At 45.6% G+C, this 21110-nt stretch overlaps 1 protein-coding gene across 1 annotated transcript; it reads left to right on the forward strand.

Moving 5' to 3' along the window:
• Positions 1 to 3704: 3704 nt before the first annotated feature.
• LOC308171266 (zinc finger MYND domain-containing protein 10-like) lies at positions 3705 to 12964 on the forward strand (the record flags this gene model as incomplete). Its single annotated transcript, XM_080546105.1, has 13 exons — positions 3705 to 3790; positions 3939 to 4044; positions 4566 to 4682; positions 4889 to 4942; positions 5236 to 5388; positions 5928 to 6016; positions 6655 to 6749; positions 7115 to 7290; positions 10527 to 10632; positions 11274 to 11321; positions 11723 to 11783; positions 11950 to 12157; positions 12737 to 12964. 13 exons carry the CDS (start codon positions 3705 to 3707, stop codon positions 12962 to 12964), a joined length of 1527 nt encoding a protein of 508 aa, XP_080402231.1.
• Positions 12965 to 21110: the final 8146 nt, after the last annotated feature.

Genomic DNA, 21110 nt, shown 5'->3' on the forward strand with positions numbered 1-21110 from the left:
CTCTCCACCAGTCCTGTAGCTCCCTCTACTGGCCAGACGCTGCATGCTCCCCACAGGGGGCCCAACAGTGTTTACACAATTTAGTCTGGCAGTATTGTTGTTAATAGGACCACAGTTATAGTCTGGCAGTATTGTTGTTAATAGGACCACAGTTATAGTCTGGTAGTATTGTTGTGAACAGGTCTACACAGTATAAATCCTGATTTTATGACATTATAATTGTACTGTGACCGTCATATTTTTTCTCCGCCAACTTGGAATGGATCTCTTATCCTTTAACACCATAAGGAGAGACATGCACCATGCATGTCCATATGCAATTTTGGACCAATCAGACTTACAGGTGATTTGGCCAGATTTTGCACCTTCAGAAAAATCCATCATGGCGGACCTTATCGGTTCTTGAGGCAAATATGTTCCCCATGAGGAAAGACACATACGTACCAAGTTTCATACATCCGGGGTGGAAATGCCAGCATTCTGAAGTTAATTATTTACTTTTGGTTATTATAGCGCCACCTATGGTTTAATCATGGTCATTCTTTCTGCCATAGTTACTGATGCTCTCTAGTTGTGGCATGCAAATTTATAGCATTTTCGGTCAGGGACTTTTTGAGCTATTTGACCAAAGCGGGGAAAAAGAATAATAAGGAGTATACCACCAATAACAATACTGTTCCTACGTAGTAGTAGTAGTAGTAGTAGTAGTAGTAGTAGTAGTAGTAGTAGTAGTAGTAGTAGTAGTAGTAGTAGTAGTAGTAGTAGTAGTAGTAGTAGTAGTAGTAGGAACACTAATTAAGACAAGTATCCCAGTTCTAGTGGCAGCTGTCATGTGAAAAAGATAGGATACTACATGAAAACCATTGTCTTTTTCAACATATTTAAACATATGGACATTTGATTTTCATTTGAACAATATTGATGGATGGAGGTAATATAACTAATCAAATGAAACAGAAATTATTATTTTCTTAAATATTTAATCTATTTGTAAAATGGAATTAATGGAAATGCAATTTTCTTGTGAGCAAAAACAAGACACCCCCCACATGTATTGCTACTTTGTGTATTGCTACTCTGTGTGTAAATGATTAGAACATTGTTAGAGAGGATTTTGGAGGAGCCTGTCTTATTTAAACCTCAGACATTTAGTTTGGTTTGCTCTTGATTGTTGAAGTGAGTGGTGTCACCATGGAGAGATAAATCGAGCTCTCTGAGGCCTGCAGAAAGAGGGTTGTAGATGTGTATGAGTCTGGGAAGGGATTTATAAAGATCTCCAAACAATTAGAAATCAGCCATTCCACTGTCCTGAAAATAATTTACAAGTGGAGAACATTTAAAACAACTGCCAACATGGCCAGGTCAGGCCGTCCAAGCATTTTCAAACACCATGAATTCTGGAACAATGTGTTTTGGATGAAGTATTTATGCACAGTAACAGAAGACTTGTTTGGTACAAACCAAAGACAGCATTTGAGCACAAGAACCTCATAGCAGCTGTGAAGCCTGGGGGTGGAAATGTAAGCAACTTACCATGAGAGGAAGGGGGTTGTGGAGCACCCTGTACCAGTGGTAAATGTCTCCACAACCCCCTGCCCTCGAATGGTTAATTGCTTTTCAACAAAAGCTACCACATAATATAAAAAATACACAGATGTAACATTATTAAAAATACACAGTTGTAAGTTGTAACATTAAATTCATTTATTTACAATCATTAATCATTTCTTGACTTACTTGACTTAGGTCTTTTTTCTTCAGGGGGGTATTCCATCAACATCGTTAAAAGAAAATCCAGGTTTAGTCTGACAAGTCTCGCGAGAGTTCCTAAAAATATCCAGGCATATTCTAAAGTCTCGCGAGAAGTTATCAAAAATAAGCCAGGATTTTCCTTTAGCGACGTTGATGGAATACCCCCCAGGTGTGAAGAGTAGGGCCTCCAACGAGTTGACGCCACCGGTCTCTGTCCCTCGCCACAGCGGCCCGCCGCCTCCCGGGGTCTCAGACCCGGCATGTCCCGCTGCCTCTCGACGGTTCTCCTCCAGGTTTCTTTCCCCTTTTTCTTGAGGGCTGTGCGTTGATGGTCATCCGGGCTTTTCCTCAACACGTGGCCGATGTACTTCCATCTTCTCTTTCTGATCTGCGTGCTTACTTACCATCTCTATACCAGCACGTTCTCTCACTTCTTCGTTTGACGAAGACTGACTGCTGTTCCACAACTTCTTTAAACGATTAATCATTTCAGAATACATATATCCTTCCGCCACAGAATATAGTCCCATAAACAGCATTGATTGATTGATTGAAAACTTTATTAGAAGATTTGCAGAAGTAGGTACATGAGAGTACATATTACATACAAGGTCAACTAAAAGGATAAAAACCCAAGAAAGCCACTGGCTTATTTCAATTGGGGTCCTTGATTTTCAATTCATCGTTACATGTAAGACAGACAGGAAAAGAAAAAAAAAACTAGTACTATCTACAAGATAATACAGACAAATAACTATTACTATCTACAAGATAAAAATACATCCATCAATACTAGATATACAATACAACAAAACATCAGGTATGTACAGCGGGTAGGACAGGTGGGGACATACACCACAGGTGGGGGCGGGGGACAAAACACAAAGTATGTACAGTGGGTAGTTCGGGTCTTTTAATCTGATTTTTGATTTAGAGGGTCCAGTTACGGATTGCAGCCTCCTGTAAATGTTTTTTGAGAGTGGTTTTGAAGGTGGGCAGTGTTTTGCACTCCTTTAAGATTATAGGAAGGGCGTTCCACATTTTTACTGCATAGTTTGCAAACGAGTTTAACCCCTTGTTTGTGGTGCAACGCGGTTGAACGTGGTTCGTGGAGCTTCCTCTGGTGTTGTATGTGTGGACGTTGTTCACTTTTTGGAAGTATGTTGACAGGTACTTGGGTGTCTTTGTGGTGTAGCGTATCTTGAAGACCAGGCCCAGTGCAAGCTGCTGCACTCTGTCAACTACTCGTAGCCAATCAAGGCTCAAAAAATGAGCAGCGGTTAGATGTGTCCTAGGGTTGAGGCCTAGCAGAAGCCTAACCAGTTTATTTTGGGCTGTCTGGAGTCTTGTTTTATGGGCCTTTGTGGTTCTATAGTACCATGATGTTACGGCATAGTCGAAGTGACATTGAATGAGAGCTCCTGATAGGGTCCTCAGTGTGTTTTTACTGACAAGTGAGGATATCCTGTACAAGAATCTAGTTCTATGGTTCACTTTTTTGATTACTTTTGCTGCCATTTTATCTCCGGAAAGATTTGCCTCTAAGATGGAGCCCAGGTATGTAATATCTTTATATCGATTGCATTGTAGGCTAGGCCACAATTCACTGGCCTTTGAGCCAACTTGTTCGTGATTGGTGCCTTGGAATGTCACTCCAGATTGGTAGACTGATATTGGATAAACAGTGGGCGGAGTCAGCACAGGTGTTCTTAATCAGATTGATTGGGAGGCGCATTGATACTGGAAAAGCGGTCGGAGCTGAACTGAAGGGAGTTGGGGGTATTTACCACTGTTGCTAGCCAATCAGAATCCAGTATCCAAACATGCTGTTGGAGAAGTCATTGCTCACCATCATAGAATCCACTTCCTCGGCCGTTATCGTAACTCGCTCCTTTTATTTCTAAACGTCACACGTTGTTTTACATCGCTTTGTTATTTAACAAGTCTGAGATATGGAGTCAGTTACTTCGTCTGGAGAGGCAGAAGGATTCGTCCTAAGTCTGCAAACGTTCTCTCTGAAGGAGATGGGCTCTCCCAGGTGTGGAAAGCTGCTCTGCGTCGCAGGGACACACACTAGCTAGCGGCTAGCTGGTTCGCCTCTAGTCTAACTGAACTTTACATTTTGAATCTGTCAGCGATATGATGTTCTGTTTGTAGCTCATTCCGTTGTGTTTCTTGATCGACAGGTGGTTCAGACAACAGGAGTATATAGAAAAACTCTACATGCAGGCGATAGTCGCTTCATTCACGCATGACGAGTTCATCAAGGAGCTCCTGGTGTCGCACGGGAAGGTGAGCTTAATTAACCAAAATAAGACATTTTGTCTGTCAAGATTGTCTTAAGTCGTCTTAAGACCTAACCTGAAGACATGCACTCATGCACTCACTTAAGACATGGAGCATAAGAGCCATATTTTCTGTGTCTTGAAGACACAGAACATCTTGAGGTGTCTTAAGACACTGAATATCAATGTCTTAAGACAGTCAGGCGATCTTGTTCCAATTGGAATAATTCAAGTATAATAATGATAATAACACTAGTAGTGTGCTTCCAATGATGGGGCCCGTTCGAATACTCTAACGATGCGTCCTTCCTTCCTCCCCCTTGAAGTAACATACTCAATTAGCTTGGATTGGGTTTGGTTTAAACACGCTTTGCACACAGCATGCATTGCCTTCACCCATCGAGTCATATCAGATCAGTGATTTCATTCAATCTAGAAAGGAAGGAAGGAAGGATCGATTATAAGACCACTCTGGCCCTGGCTGGTTCCATTGACAAAAATGCATTCTCCTTTTCTCCTCTTCCCCAGATCCCCACCTTGGTCCATGAGATGATTCTGGTGGAGGTTTGGAAACAAAAAGTGTTTCCTATTCTTTGTCAGCTTCGGGACTTCGATCCGAAGAGCACGTTTCCTCTGTATATGGTGGTGAGAGGAGAAACCGTGTCTGACCTCCGCTGTGATCATATTACAGTGGAGGCTGGTGGAGGTAGAAATCGGAGGACGGGGCTCAGTGTAATGCAAGGAATGCACCACCTCCTACCTCCACTGACATTCTGTATTCACATGCTGATGTCGTTGTTATACTGACAGTTCATTCCATTGTTTCTTCTGCTCTATTGTCTGACATTCAGATTCGCCACGAGGTTTCAATCATAAACCTTCTGGAAACAGTTATGTATCATAAGGTGAGCAGTAGTTTACATACGCCTCAGCACAACACTAGCAATGTTTGCAGTTTGCTTGTTTTTTTTTAAACATCTCAGGATCATTGTGAAGCTCTATGTATATTTTATATGTGTACTTTAACTGTGTAAATTACAATCGAACCATCAGTGAGGTGCAGGGTTGGCTGGTGGAGGTAGAAATTGGAGGATGGGCTCATTCTAATGCATGGGACGGAATGAGGAATGGTATCAAACACACGTGTGTATCATAGGATGCCACTGAATACAGTTTGTGTGTGCTGCCATGGTTACAGGATTCCTGTGAGGCAGCTGGTGACTCGGTCCTGGACCTGGTTGATTACTGTCACCGCAAACTAACCCTGCTGGTTGGCCGAGCCTCCAAGGACGACACCCCCAAGCAGGACAGACTTAATGGAACACCGAGTGCAGACCTCTCCTCCATACAGGTGAAGAGTGTAGCAGTGTTGACTTCAATTCAGTTGAACAGAACTGTATTCATCCCAGAGGAGCAAATCACACGTGATATAATCATATATTATTATTATACAGATATAACAATAATCACGTGAAAATATTTAAATAGTACACAACACCAGCGTTTCTCCTACTATTAACCCTAACCCCACCCCCTCCACGTTGGACTGGTAATCAGAAGGGCTTGATTTCAAATCCCAACCTGGGAACACCACCACTAGTGTGCCCTTGAGTAAGGCACTTAGCCCTAAGTTACACCAGGGAGACTGTCCCTGTAATCTATCTAACTATAAGTCACTTTTGGATAAAAGCGTCTGCTAAATGGTAAGAATGTCAAATGTAAATGTACCCTGCTTAAGAAAACATCTGAGGGAAACGCAACATAAAAACATGAACACAACACTGAAAAATCTGCCGTCTGGATTCCAGGCAAGTAGAGCGTTGTTTAACCCAGGATAGAGGAGGTGCTTTGGTTGTAAGAGCTCTACTGTGCTGTGTGTGTCTGATGCAGGAGTTGCAGGGGCAGAATACTACACTGGAGTTTGACATCTCCCTCAAGGCTCTGTCTGTCCTGCGCTACATCACAGACCATACTGACAGGTATGGGATTCACTGGGACGGGTCCGTTAGGGACTTAGATAATGTGACTTAGATAATGTGACTTTGAGAATGTGACTTAGATAATGTGTTACATCGTGGGACTTGAAGCACTAAGATCAACGATTGCATTGTAGGTCAGCACAGGTGTACTTAATCAGATTGGGAGGCGCATTGATACTGGAAATGCAGTCTGAACTGAAGGTTGTTGGGATATTTACCACTGTTGCTAGCCAATCAGAATCCAGTATCCAAACATGCTGTTGTAGAAAACTCAACTATGTAGTTCATGTAGATGTTCAGTAGATTAATCAAAACTATCTTTTTGGGAGTATTAATACAAATATTAACAAACAAAAGTGATTGGTGATACTGATCTGGTGAACAGACTTAGAGGTCTCACCAGATTTCACCCACAGCTTGACAGCACATTCATTGAACAATGTGGTCCTTTTTCTTGTTTAAATTGTATGTACCGGTATGCTCCCTTGTAAAAGAGACCTTGATCTCAGTGGGACTCCCTGCCAAAATAAAGGTTACATTGAAAAAAAAAAAAAAAAAAACCCTAATCTTTAGATATATAGATTCTTGTGATAATAGTAATGTTGCTGATGAAAATGGTTGCCCTTGTTGTTTTACAGTATCAGTGTGATCAGTAGGATGCTGTGCACTCATAACCTGCCCTGTGTCCTGGTGCAGCTGGTAGAGAACTGCCCCTGGAGTCGCTACACTGCAGGTTTGTCACACACACACAAATGCATGCACATGGTCACATGTTAACGTACTTAAATCTGTGGATAGTCTAAGTGCATGCACAGATTGCACACGCTCAGACACACGCACACACACACACACACACACACACACACACACACACACACACACACACACACACACGTCACTGAACATCAATCTGGAAAATAGATCAAAAGACAATTTTTGGTTTGATAACATGAAGTTGATAAACATGATCTTTATAGCCACTACAGAAACAACTGATACACTTTGATACCGTTTTTTCATTTCCATTAAACAATGAATTAAGCTTGCATGGCCCTTACCCTACATATCATTATAGCCGTACTCTGTCTCCCCCTACAGGCGAGGTGGAGAAGTACACGGCAGGTGGCAAATGGCAGAAGATTCCACCGGAGGACCGTGTGAAGATGACGAAGCTGGACGGCCAGGTGTGGATCGCTCTGTACAACCTGCTGCTGAAGGAAGACTGCCAGAGGAAGTACGACTTCCACAACTACAACAAGAACCAACTGATGAAGGTAAACAAGTTCTCTACTGTAGATAAGGTCCCACGTGTCTATTGGTCTATCTTTATTTTGTATTTTTATATATTTTATTTGGATTATTATTCAATTGTCACTTTATTTTGTTGTTGTTTTTGTGGTCAGAGCTTCTGTAACTCGTGAATTTCTCTCAGGGATCAATAAAGTATCGATCGATCTATCTATCTATCTATCTATCTATCAGAACCCTTAGTTACCTTCATCTCCCACTACTAAGAGATATATCTTTTTTTATTTTTGCTATATACCAGGGGAGACTGGTGGAGATACAAACAGGAGGATGGGCTCATTATAATGGAACGCAAACATGTGTACTTACTTACTTACTTACGCCTATCGCTCCTTTTTGTCGACGGCCTATGCAAACATGTGTGCTTGATACTATTCCCTGTTCCATTCCCTGCATTACAATGAGCCTGTCCTCCCATTTCTACCTCCACCAGCCTCCCCTGCTATCGGCTCAACTGTGGTAGTTGTGTGTAGTTGTGTAACTGTGTGACACACCCTCGTTACACTGCCTCACTTCACTTCCAATAATGCACGGCTACATCCTAGCGACCCCTGACCCTCAGCTTTCAGAGCTGTATCTCAGGAAGATGGTCAGTGCCAGATGATTGTCCTCTGACAGTCTTATCTGATCTCTTGGCTGATTACAGGACAGATGAGGTTAATTCAGGCTCTGTTTCCACTGAGGGGTTTCTTCATAGGATTATTTCCAAGGTTTTTCCCTTCTTCCTGACTGTGCAGGGGAGGCTGCTGGAGGTCGACGGGTTCATTGTAATACATGTGTTACAATGAGCCTGTCCTCTGGTTCCTACCTCCACCAGCCTCCCCCGTCACTGAGAGCACAGCCATAGCTTACCACTTGACTGAGGAGGAGATAATTATCAAGCCCGGACTATCCGTATATTGCATCGGGTGAACGCCCTGGGGCACCAGCCAATGGGGGGGCACCAAATTATTCGGACAATGAAGAGACCTTTAAAATATTTTGCGCACATTTTTAAAATATAGGCTATATTTACTGGAAGTCATCCACATAGGTACAAAACTAACGGTTATATTTAGGCTATCATGTATAAAAAGATAAATAATTGCGATTTCGGTGTAAGTGCCCCCCCCCCAGTCACAGACAAGTGCGCGATGACGCAGTGCCGCCAAACTATCAACGAAGAAATCCAAATGTCCAGGCGACAACTGAGTGGCTCTGCCAAGCGAAAAACTAAGCAAGGCAAAGACTCCAGACATACGGCCACACTTAAAAATTTGACTTTTTTATTTATTTCACCTAGGCCTAAAATTAGCACCGAAGTTAACAGTGTGTGTGTAGCAGAGCGAGCGAGCCCATTCACAGCCACACTGGAGCAAGTCTTGCTGAATGTGGAGTAAGAATGGTTCATGTCATGACCTGAATGTGTAGTAAGAATGGTTCATGTCATGACCTGAATGTGGAGTAAGAATGGTTCATGTCATGACCTGAATGTGTAGTAAGAATGGTTCATGTCATGACCTGAATGTGTAGTAAGAATGGTTCATGTCATGACCTGAATGTGGAGTAAGAATGGTTCATGTCATGACCTGAATGTGGAGTAAGAATGGTTCATGTCATGACCTGAATGTGGAGTAAGAATGGTTCATGTCATGACCTGAATGTGGAGTAAGAATGGTTCATGTCATGACCTGAATGTGTAGTAAGAATGGTTCATGTCATGACCTGAATGTGGAGTAAGAATGGTTCATGTCATGACCTGAATGTGGAGTAAGAATGGTTCATGTCATGACCTGAATGTGTAGTAAGAATGGTTCATGTCATGACCTGAATGTGGAGTAAGAATGGTTCATGTCATGACCTGAATGTGGAGTAAGAATGGTTCATGTCATGACCTGGGGTTAGACATGTCGGGTAAATATAACGGCCTCCAGGCGCATCTTAAAAAAGCAAACCCCCTGATTCATTACGTGCCCTGTGCTGGACATTCCCTTCATGTTGTCGGTGTAAACAGCATTAATAGCTGTAAGGATGCGAGTGATTTCTTTGACCTACTTCAGTCATTGTATGCGTTTTGTGCAGCATCCTCTCACCGATGGAGCCGGATATTTAAAAAGAAGGATGTGAACATCAGCAGGACTCTAAAACCACTGTCCAGTACTAGATGGAGTTGTAGGACTGACTCTACCAAAGCGTTGAGAGAGAACTATAGTGCAATAAGAGAGGCCTGATAATAATAAGATTCCCTGCTGGCAATTGAATCCGAGTTGGTCAAAGAGATGGACTTTGAGGATTTAGTAAACGACTTTGCCTGCGTAAAATCAAGAAAAAATAAGTTCTGCTAAAGGTAAGGCTTATTTATGATTATTTGGGGCTAATATGAGGCTGTGGCTGATTTGGGCAGGCTGTGTGATGCACAGGGCTATAGCCTACGTCTGATACAGCATCACAGGGCTATAGCCTACGTCTGATACAGCATCACAGGGCTATAGCCTACGTCTGATACAGCATCACGAAGGTGAGCAGAGCGGCAAAGAGAGAGGCGCTGTTTATTTCCATAATACCTGTAGTACGCTTCATTAATGCTGACAGACAATATGTTCTTATTCGTATATGCCTGCAACAGTCGTTATTGGACTTGGTTGGTATTGAGCTTGTTTTATTGTAGTATACAGTATGTGCATTTTCCCCCTTTGTTATGGTTTAGCATGTAGTCTCAGGCCATTTATGATGGAAATAATTAGCCTATATATAGAAAGTCGTGTTGCATTGTGATGTGAGTTGCATTCAGATTTGAGCATCAGTGTAAAGGCTATACTACGGCATTAGGCCCAACTGTGATGAGCCTGTACTGTAGTTATATGCTCTTGTAAATCGATGGGTTTTGTAACCATAGTAAATATCACACTTTCACTTGCAAAGTAGGAGGGTGTGTGTGTTGGGGGGGGGGGCACACATCATGTCTGGTCACCCAAGGGCACCCTAGGGGGTTAATCCGGGCCTGCCGGCGCTACCTGATTGGTTGGCGAAGCAGGGAAGGTAGGGCAATACCGCTACCTGATTGGTTGGCGAAGCCCCCTCATTGGCTGGCGAGTGAGGGGGCTCTTCACGATGAGGGGGCTCTTCACGAGTGCTTCGCCAACCAATCAGGTAGCGGTATTGCCCTACCTTCCCCTACCATCCTAGGTTCTGCGACCGGGGGCTGGTGCGTTCTCTGACCCAGAGGGGCCTCAGCGTGGACAGCAGAGACAACCGTGGCTGGAACACGCTCCACGAAGCTGCGGCGCTCGGTGCCACGGCGTGTGTACGTGTGCTCCTCAGGGCTGCAGGTGAGAAACGAGTGGGAGAGCTTTGCGATGATGGCTGTCTGCATGCTTGGTGTTAAAAATGAATATTTACATTGTCACTTTAGCCATTTATGCTCTGGTGAAATAGAGAGGATGAAGGGGACGGTGCCAAATTAGGTAGTTGAAACATGCCACGATATGTACTCCCCCTCTCAATCTTCCCTATTGTTGTGACTGTAGACCTTGTGCACTCTCACCTAAGATTCCCTCTCTCCATTGACTCTGAGCAGCAGGTTCCTCCCGCGGTCATTGTGACTATTCATAACTCATTGTGAGCAGTTAAGATGTAACCTGAAGAGATAGGTCTTCAGTCTACGACGGAAGATGGGTAGTGACTCTGCCGTTCTGACAGCCGCGGCGTGGGGAGCTCATTCCACCAGTGGGGAGCCAGTGTTGTGAAGAGACGTGATCGGGCAGCCCGACTGCTGTGTAGAGGAGGTGGGGCCAGTCGGGCACACACACACACACACACACACACACACACACACACACACACACACACACACACACACAGCAATTCACTCCCACTCTCTCCTCAGGGTTACAGGGAGATGTGTGTATCCTGGCGGGCAAGTGTATTCTTGAAGTGTATGACGACTACAAGATCACACCCTTGTTTGTAGCTGCACAGTACGGACAGCAGGAATGCCTGCAAATCCTCATTGATGCAGGTACACAGCTCTGCATCTGTATGCTTTTTGTAAATGGCTGCTTGTGTGTGATGGCTTACTGGTGGAGTTGTTTATATTTTTCATGTGCATAATCATTACAGTTGTTTACACGACAAAAAAGATGAAAGATAAGCATCCAATGCTATGTATGTATGTATGTGTATATATATATATGTATGTGTATATATATATATATATATATATATAAATATTATGGGAGCCAATATACTGCCAATAAATACTGTGATATATTGCATATTAATTAATATATGTCTTGGTTGTAGGTGCGAATGTTAATGCCCAGGCATTGGACTTGGCTACGCCCTTGATGCTTGCCTCTCAAGGAGGGCATGAGGGTTGTGTGGATGTTCTCCTCACCCACGGTGCTGACCCAAACCTAGCCTGCCATGGCGAATGGCCACAGCTCCCCATCCACGCCGCAGCGCAGTTCGGACACATCAGGTATGCAAACATGCATTTGAAACATATTTTCTCCTGCTCAAAGAAACATGGCATCTTCTCACATGTGTGTGGGTGTGTTTGTGTTTGTGTTTGTGTGTGTGTGTGTGTGTGTGTGGGTGTGGGTGGGTGGGTCGGTCGGTGGGTGTTTTTGTCTTTGTCCTTGCAGTATCCTAGCCAAGCTTATTACTGTGACGGATCGTGCATGTGACCATGGAGAGTCTTCAGTGAGTCCGTTGTACATGGCTGTGGTGAATGGACAGAGCCACGCTGTGGAGCTGCTGCTGAGAGAGGGCTTCAGCCCAGACGGCCAGAACTGTAACTCTGTCTTTGGCTGGGAGTCACCCCTATCCTACGCCCTCAGAGATAACGGCTCTGTGTGTGTGTTGAGGTATACACACACACACACACACACACACACACACACACTATGAGTGACATGGATTGATTACTCACACACACACTTCCCTTGCACTCCACCAGTCTTACCTTTACCTTTACCCTCATCTCTCTCTCTCTCTCTCTCTCTCTCTCTCTCTCTCTCTCTCTCTCTCGATGGATGGATGGATGGATGGATGGATGGATGGATGGATGGATGGATGGATGGATGGATGGATGGATGGATGGATGGATGGATGGATGGATGGATGGATGGATGGATGGATGGATGGATGGATGGATGGATGGATGGATGGATGGATGGATGGATGGATGGATGGATGGATGGATGGATGGATGGATGGATGGATGGATGGATGGATGGATGGATGGATGGATGGATGGATGGATGGATGGATGGATGGATGGATGGATGGATGGATGGATGGATGGATGGATGGATGGATGGATGGATGGATGGATGGATGGATGGATGGATGGATGGATGGATGGATGGATGGATGGATGGATGGATTTCTGTATGGATTTATGCCATTTGCACCCACAAACCCGAGCAGCTGCAGCAAATAATCCAGCAAAGGAGTATCTCCAGACCAGAGCAGTTGAGTAAGAGCATCAACATATCCGGACCAGAGGAGAAGAGCAGAAGCATGTTCACGCCAGAGGAGTTGAGTGAGCTGTTGTATGTGGCGCTGAGCGCAGGCTTACGGACTGCTCTCTACTGGCTTCCCGCTCTGTTGCAGGCAGGACTGGAGACCTCCCTTTTCCTGCAGCCCATCATGTAAGACACACACACACACACACACACACACATACAGAAACTCTTATAAGCTAATGTCACTGCTTTACATCGTCTGTTGTGTTTGATTGGTTTCAGGCTGAAGAAGGCGGAGCCTGAAGTGCTAAGTTACTTCCTGGAGTTTCAGAATTGGTCGACTCTCCCGCGGCCGCTATTAGACATACTTGACCAGCGACGGACACAGAACACCTGGACTCCACGCTCACACCAAGGTAAGACACATGTCAAGTGTAAAACAGAATATAGCTGCCCAATTGCATATTGCCCTGATCCCAACACTCTACCCTGATAGTAGAGGTGTACAGAGATGTCATTATCGGTATATGTATCTTACTTTCCTGTCTGTCTTCACTATATCTGTCCAATAAAATTAGAAATATGAGTGGGACTGCCCCACTCAGAAAAAATTACTTAAAAAGAAAAATCGTATCGAATCGTGAGTTGAGTGTCCTATGTTGCAAACAAAATGGGCATTTTTATTTTGTGGCCATCAACAATGATATGAATCGATTTGAAGAAACATAATGGCTGACGCACAGACATGTCAATCATAGCTTTTTTCCGAATAATAACGAGCAACTTTGGGTAGAATCTGTGTCTGGTTCCATCGCATTACTTGTGCTTTCATCTCTCACATTTCACGTGTGTATTCTCATGAACTGCCAATTATGTAGTTCACTTGTTTTTAGGTGGTATGGGCTAGTGGTCTATTTGGCGAGTATATAACAGCCACGTCTGTGTCTGTGTCTGTGTCTGTGCGTGTGTGCGTGCGTGTGTGTGTGTGTGTGTGTGTGTGTGTGTGTGTATAGTGTCTCTGCCCTCTCTCTCTCACCTCTGCAGGCTCCAGATCAGGGTGATGTTGGGCTCTGAGACTCTGATGCAGACAGCTGTAGTTCAGCAGCTCCCTCTGCCCCCTCCACTACAGACATACCTCCAGTTTACAGACATCCTACCACCCTCACAAACATGTTTGCACCCCCACCCTTAGAGGCATCCTCATGTCCCAGAGGTGCCTGTAATCGGGCCCCTATTATAGGGGATGTACGCAAACATAAGATTCAGCTTATGTCATGCCAATTTGACGTCATTCAGTTTGTCACGCCTACAGTTTCACCTCATTCAGTGCTATGACAGCTGCATTTCTTTATGGTTTGATGAAATGCGGACAGGCAGGAGCAACAATGGTAACTTGTCGGTCTTCAGTAACTACTTATACTGCAATAAGAAAATGGAAAGACTGGAACCCATGCTGCACGCAGACTTAACTGTCAATGAACTGCAATCTGTCAACAATGTGCTGTGAGGTGAGTTTGTAGGAATGGTGGCAAGCTGTCTTAGCACTAAATGTGTAATGCACAACTTTAAGGTTGACCTAAACTTAACACAAGATGGCAGCATTGAGTTATTTTTTGTTTTGACATTTGTCTTTTCTAATCCACATTTGACATAAGAAGATTGCAACACAAATGTACAAAGATGTCCATACATTTTAAAATGTCATTCATATTTGAAAATAAAGAAATTTAAATAAAAAATGTTTTTTTTAAAAATAAAATGTTATCAGTAATTAAACATGACTGTGTCTGTTATTGCAAATGAAAGTACTATACTAACATTATAAAACCAGTTTGGTTATAGGATACCATTTCAATATTGCTTTTACACCGTTCACACTGAGTGGGCTGGCATGGTACAGTTCTTCAACACTTGCCTCTGCTTCACTTTTGGTGAGTTTGGCAGCAGACCGCATAGTCTCGCTTGAAGTCTTCTTTGCCATTAAAAACACAAGAGGTCTATTTTCCACTTCATGGCATGGTTTACCCCATCTGCCATTGTGACGGCCAGGAGCTTAAGTTGCACCAACAGAGAGTTGCCTTTGGGGGGCTGCAGGGACTGGTGTCCTTCTGTTAGCACTGTTCATGACGCTGTTCTGTGTGGCTCTTCCCATGTGGTATTCCTCCATAATGACTCATTGCATTTTCATTAAGTATGCTAGGTGGAATATGCCTAAAGACACGTAGAGGAAAATCACTTAGAAGTGTCATTTATTATATTGCTATTGTATGACAGTTTCTTTTTTGGATTTAGCTTATTTGATATGTTGTTTGCTCGATTTGATAAGCATTGTGGGGTGAGTGTGATACAGTGTTCAAATGATTAAGAAATGTGACATTTAAGAGTTTTAGAAAACATGAAAGCCCAGTTTAATATGAAGGATCTGGGAAAAATATCATCTTTCCTGGGCATTCAGTTTGAGCAAAAGGGAGAGGAAATCAAAATTAATCAGAAAACATACATCCAAAAAAATGCTTGATAGATTTGGAATGTCAAACTGTAAACCTAGATATACACCATGTGAACTAAAAGTGGAAGGTGACCGAAACGAGGAGAGTGACACCAGCAAAGATTATAGGCAGTTTGATCTATGCTATGACTTGTACCCGACCAGATATTAGCTGGATAGTTAGTAAACTATCACAAACACTGGCAAACCCAAAAGCAGAGAACCTAGTAGCTGCTAAACATGTTTTGAGATACCTAAAAGGGACAAGTGACTATGAGTTGTGCTTTAAGAAATCTGATGAAGACTTAAGTCTTATAGCTTATAGTGATTCTGATTGGGCATCTTCTGTGGAAGATAGACGTAGTACTACAGGGTACTGTTTTAGCCTGACAAAACAAGGCCCTGCCATATCTTGGAAGTCAAAGAAACAACCCACTGTAGCACTCTCGACATGTGAGGCTGAATACGTCAGTCTAGCCACCACTACTCAGGAAAGCATGTATCTAACTCAACTATTAAACGGCATGGATAATAGAGTCTACAGTATTTAAAGCTATCGTATTATCGCTATCCAACTGTTTCGTTTAGTTTGTCAAGCTGTGATATTGTTTACTGTCCATCAGAAGACATGGCTGCAGATACACTTACAAAGCCAGTAGTTAAGTTTAAGTTCAGAAAATTCAAGAGTTTTTTCTTTGGAAACTAATATGGGTATTGTAGGAGTGACGGCAATAACAGGACGATGTAGTCGGTTTGCCGGTAGAAAAACAATCATGTGCTTTATTCTCACTCTCTGCATGCGTACTGACAACAACAAACATTCATTCAACTCTGTCCCACTTATATCCCGTCATATCAGCCGCTAAGCAGCCTGGGTGATTGAGTCAACACCAACATATAAGAAAGGCTGGAACGCCGTGAATTAGGAATACTTTGCTCACTAGCGAGCGGTCACTACACACGTCCCCCCAGAATTCACAAGAACCGGCCCCAAAAAACGGTCAGGGACTCTGATAACTCGCCCAAAGCGACTCTGGCGCCCTTGAGCAGGCACAGGAGACCGAGGCAGGGGAAAAAACACAGGCGAACGTTTGGCCGGCCTCGGAAGGCAGGGCAGGGGGTCTGCAGGAGCTAGGGTCGGGGCTGTTTTAACAGGGGGGCGACCGCGGCGGGGCGGGAGGGCCACCTCGACGGGACGGTCCAAGTCCAGATGAGCTGGCTTAAGGCGATCCACCGAGATGCGTTCCTTACTACCCCCCATGTCGATAATAAAGAATTTGTCGCCTGTCTCCACGACCCGGTAGGGACCATCATAGGGCGGTTGCAGGGGGGCTCGATGGGCGTCTTGGCGGATGAAGACATACCCCGATGCCTTCAGATCAGGCGGGACACGTACTTTAGGAACGCCGTGGCATGAGGTAGGGATCGGCCGGAACGACTTGGCCTTGTCCAGCAGAGCACTTCGCTGTTCTGGTGCTGACCAGGGGACCGTAGCACAAGGGAGGAAATCCCCCGGAACCCGGAGGGGTTGGCCGTACACCAGCTCAGCAGAGGATGAAAGAAGGTCCTCTTTAGGTGCAGTACGGAGTCCCAGCATCACCCAAGGAAGCCTGTCGACCCAGCCGCCGCCCCGGAGATCGGCTTTAAGAGCAGCCTTCATGGACCGGTGAAAACGTTCACACAGGCCATTGGCCTGTGGGTGATAAGCCGTAGTGCGGTGGAGGGAGACACCCAGCTGCTGAGTAATGGAAGTCCATAAGCCAGAAGTGAACTGGGCCCCCCGATCAGAGGACAGGTCTGAGGGGACCCCAAACCGGGCGACCCAGGTGCCGATGAATGCGCGGGCCACCTCAACTGTGGTAGTCTCCGTCAGTGGGACGGCCTCTGGCCAACGGGTGGTTCTGTCTACCATCGTCAGAAGGTGAGTGTATCCCCTGGAGGCGGGAAGGGGACCCACCAGATCAATGTTGACGTGGTCGAAGCGTCTTTCAGGGACCGTGAACCGCTCCAGCGGGGCCTTAACATGACGATGGACCTTTGCCCGTTGGCATGGCACGCAGGTCCTGACCCACCCACCAATGTCAACCTTCATCCTGGGCCAGACGAATTTCGCTGCAATCAGGCGCTGCGAAGGTTTCCTGCCTGGGTGTGAGAGGCTATGTATGGCCTCGAAAACTTGCCGTCTCCAAGCATGTGGAACCACTGGGCGCGGCTGCTCCATGGACACGTCACAAAGCAGCGTCGTGCCGTCGTCGCTGAAGGGGATGTCCGCCAACTGGAGGCCAGAAACTTTAGTCCTGTATTCCTGGATGTCTGGGTCCGAAGCCTGATCCGCAGCCATACGGGCGTAGTCGATGCCGAGATGGACAGCCCCGATAGTGGCACGAGAGAGGCAGTCAGCTACGGGGTTGTCCTTTCCCGCCACATGCCGAATGTCTGTAGTGAACTCTGAGATATAAGCCAGATGACGCTGCTGCCTGGCAGACCACGGCTCCGACACCTTAGCCATGGCAAAAATCAACGGTTTGTGGTCCACAAAAACCGTGAATGGACGAGCCTCCAGCAGGAACCGGAAGTGCCTGATTGCCAAGTACAGGGCGAGGAGCTCTCGGTCAAAGGTGCTGTATTTTTGCTCACTGGAGCGGAGTTGTCGGCTGAAAAATGCCAGGGGTTGCCAAACCCCCTTGACCAGCTGTTCGTAAACGGCTCCGACGGCATAATCTGAGGCATCAGTTGTCAAGGCCACGGAAGCCTCAGGCACGGGGTGAGTCAGCATGGTCGCGCTCGCGAGGGCTTCCTTGGTGTCTGAGAACGCCTTTGACATTTCGTCGGACCATTCGATGATGTGCTTAGGGGTCTTGCCCTTGAGAGCCCCATGCAGGGGGCGCATTAGGTGGGCAGCCTGAGGGATGAATCGATGGTAGAAATTCACCATCCCCAGGAACTCCTGTAAAGCTCTAATGCTGGTAGGGCGTGGGAGCTGCAGCACAGCGTCCACCTTTGATGGCAGCGGGACCGCCCCAGCAGTAGTGATGTGGTGGCCGAGGAAATCCATGGCAGGCAGTCCAAACTGGCACTTTGCTGGGTTGATGATTAATCCATGTTCCCGGAGGCGACTGAAGAGGAGACGGAGGTGGGATAGGTGCTCTGCCTTGGACGTGCTGGCTATCAAGATATCGTCTAGGTAGACAAACACAAAAGGCAGGTTGCCCAGCATGGCGTCCATCAATCTCTGAAAGGTCTGGGCGGCATTCTTGAGGCCAAACGGCATCCTCAAAAACTCAAACAGTCCGAATGGTGTTATAACCGCTGTCTTAGGGACGTCCTGAGGGCTAACTGGCACCTGGTGGTATCCCCGTACCAAATCCACTTTAGAAAAAATAGACGCGCCCGCTAGATGGGCTGAAAAGTCTTGAATGTGTGGAACGGGGTAACGGTCAGGTGTGGTGACATCATTTAGGCGCCGGTAGTCGCCGCACGGACGCCAGCCTCCGTTGGACTTGGGAACGAGATGGAGAGGCGAGGCCCAGGGACTGTCAGAACGGCGAATGATGCCAAGTGTCTCCATGGCTGCAAACTCCTCTTTCGCGATGGTGAGCTTGTGTGGGTCGAGGCGACGGGCCCTGGCATGCACTGGTGGGCCTTCCGTGGAGATGTAATGCATGACGCCGTGTTTGGTGGCAGCGGCCGAGAAGGTAGGTGTTGTGATGTCTGAGAACTCCAATAGAAGAGGGGAGAACTCATCAGCCGGCGAGACAGCACTGGACAGCTTCATTGTGGCTGCGTCACTGCGCTCACATGACAAGGAGCCGAACGTCTCAGCATTGACGAGTCGGCGGTTCCCCACGTCCACCAGGAGGCTGTTAGCGCAGAGAAAGTCAGCGCCTAAGAGGGGAGTAGACACTTTGGCCAACACAAAACTCCAGGTAAAACGCTGGTCAGCAAAACACAAACCCACAGTGCGCCTGCCGAAGGTAGCGATTGCACTGCCATTGGCAGCCTCAAGGGAGGGCCCTCGTTTCGCTGTTTTAATGTCTATTGCCGATACAGGCAGCACGCTCACCTGGGCCCCCGTGTCACATAGAAACCGGCGGCCAGAGAGGGAGTCAGTGACGTACAGCAAGCCTGCAGAATGGCCGGCACCCACAGCTGCTAATGAGTGGCGGCCTGTGCGTTTCCCGACACACTGAAGTTGCATGGTGGTAGGCACTTCTTAGCTTTGCTCCCGAATTTTGCATGGTAAAAGCACAACCCCGCCGGCCTCACCCGGCGGGCCACAGCAGTAGCGGAGATGGACAGTGGTTGGAACCCATACTCATCCATGGTGGCTGTAAAACACCTCTTCCCAGCTGAGAAAAATATATCCGCTTCCTTGGCTAGCTGACGAAAGTCTGTTTTGATTGAATTAGCCATAGAAAAACGAACCTGGTCTGGCAACTGTTGCAAAAAAAGCTCTTTAAAAAGAAAACACGGCTGATGGTCGCCCAGCAGAGCTAGCATGTGGTCCATCAGTTCAGAGGGTTTTGTGTCACCGAGCCCAGGGAGAGAGAGGAGCTGGCGTGCACGTTCAGATTCAGACAGACAAAAAGTATCGATGAGGTGTGCCTTCAAGGTAACATATTTGTGCTGTGCCGGTGGGTTTTCAATAAGACTCACCACTCTCGCTGCCGTTGAATTGGTAAGAGCTGCTACCACGTAGTAGTATTTGGTATTATCCACGGTAACATCTCTGAGGGCGAATTGAGCTTCAGCTTGTGCAAACCATGCTATGGCGTTTTGTTCCCAAAACTCGGGCAGCTTGAGTGAAACTGCGTTTGTTGTCATGTTCAATGATCTCCGAAAACGTTCGAGAGAAATTCAGGGTCACCAATGTAGGAGTGACGGCAATAACAGGACGATGTAGTCGGTTTGCCGGTAGAAAAACAATCATGTGCTTTATTCTCACTCTCTGCATGCGTACTGACAACAACAAACATTCATTCAACTCTGTCCCACTTATATCCCGTCATATCAGCCGCTAAGCAGCCTGGGTGATTGAGTCAACACCAACATATAAGAAAGGCTGGAACGCCGTGAATTAGGAATACTTTGCTCACTAGCGAGCGGTCACTACAGTATCATCATTTTCGGCTTGAGATGATGAGAACAAGTGGGGGTGTTGGGATGTGTGTTCTCATGTGTTAGGATGAGTGTACATTCATGGTACATATTTGTGTTGTAGTGCCTTGTGCACATTTATTGTGAAGGTTATATTGTTATCTGTACATGTGACATGTGTAACACGTGACGTTTATGTATATATATATATCATGTGACGTTTATGTATAAATATCCGTTTTGGCGCGTTTCAGACAAGTTGATGGATACCACAGTATTGAGGAGTTTGCTGGTGCTGTGAAGATTTTGGTAAATAAACCAATAATATGAACATGTGAGTGTGATAGTCCTTCTTTTTATATGGACGAGGATAATATATTGCACATACAGATGGCGGATCAAGAAACTGAACGTCTTACAGAGATGATTTCAACTTGCGTACGTGCCTAGCTACGGAATGTTTTCTCCGCAATAATCGTGTTTTCACATTCGCAAGCTCTCAACGATCATATTCTGCTGTTGCACAATATTCTACTGCGCCCCATAGTGTCTTGGTGGTAAAGTGCAGGCAGTCAAAGGCATACTGTCATTCACAGGAGATTAATGCTGGTGCGTGTAGTTCTTTTGGAAAACGTGTTTATTTTAGAATATTTCTCATATAAATAAATATAAATAATACTCATTACATTTACATTTTTGATCAAATAATGGTTGTGGTAATGTATTATTAGCGACCCCCACAGATGTAGGA

Source organism: Nansenia antarctica, assembly GCF_963989245.1.
Source record: "Nansenia antarctica genome assembly, chromosome: 15".
Taxonomy (NCBI): Eukaryota; Metazoa; Chordata; class Actinopteri; order Argentiniformes; family Microstomatidae; genus Nansenia; species Nansenia antarctica.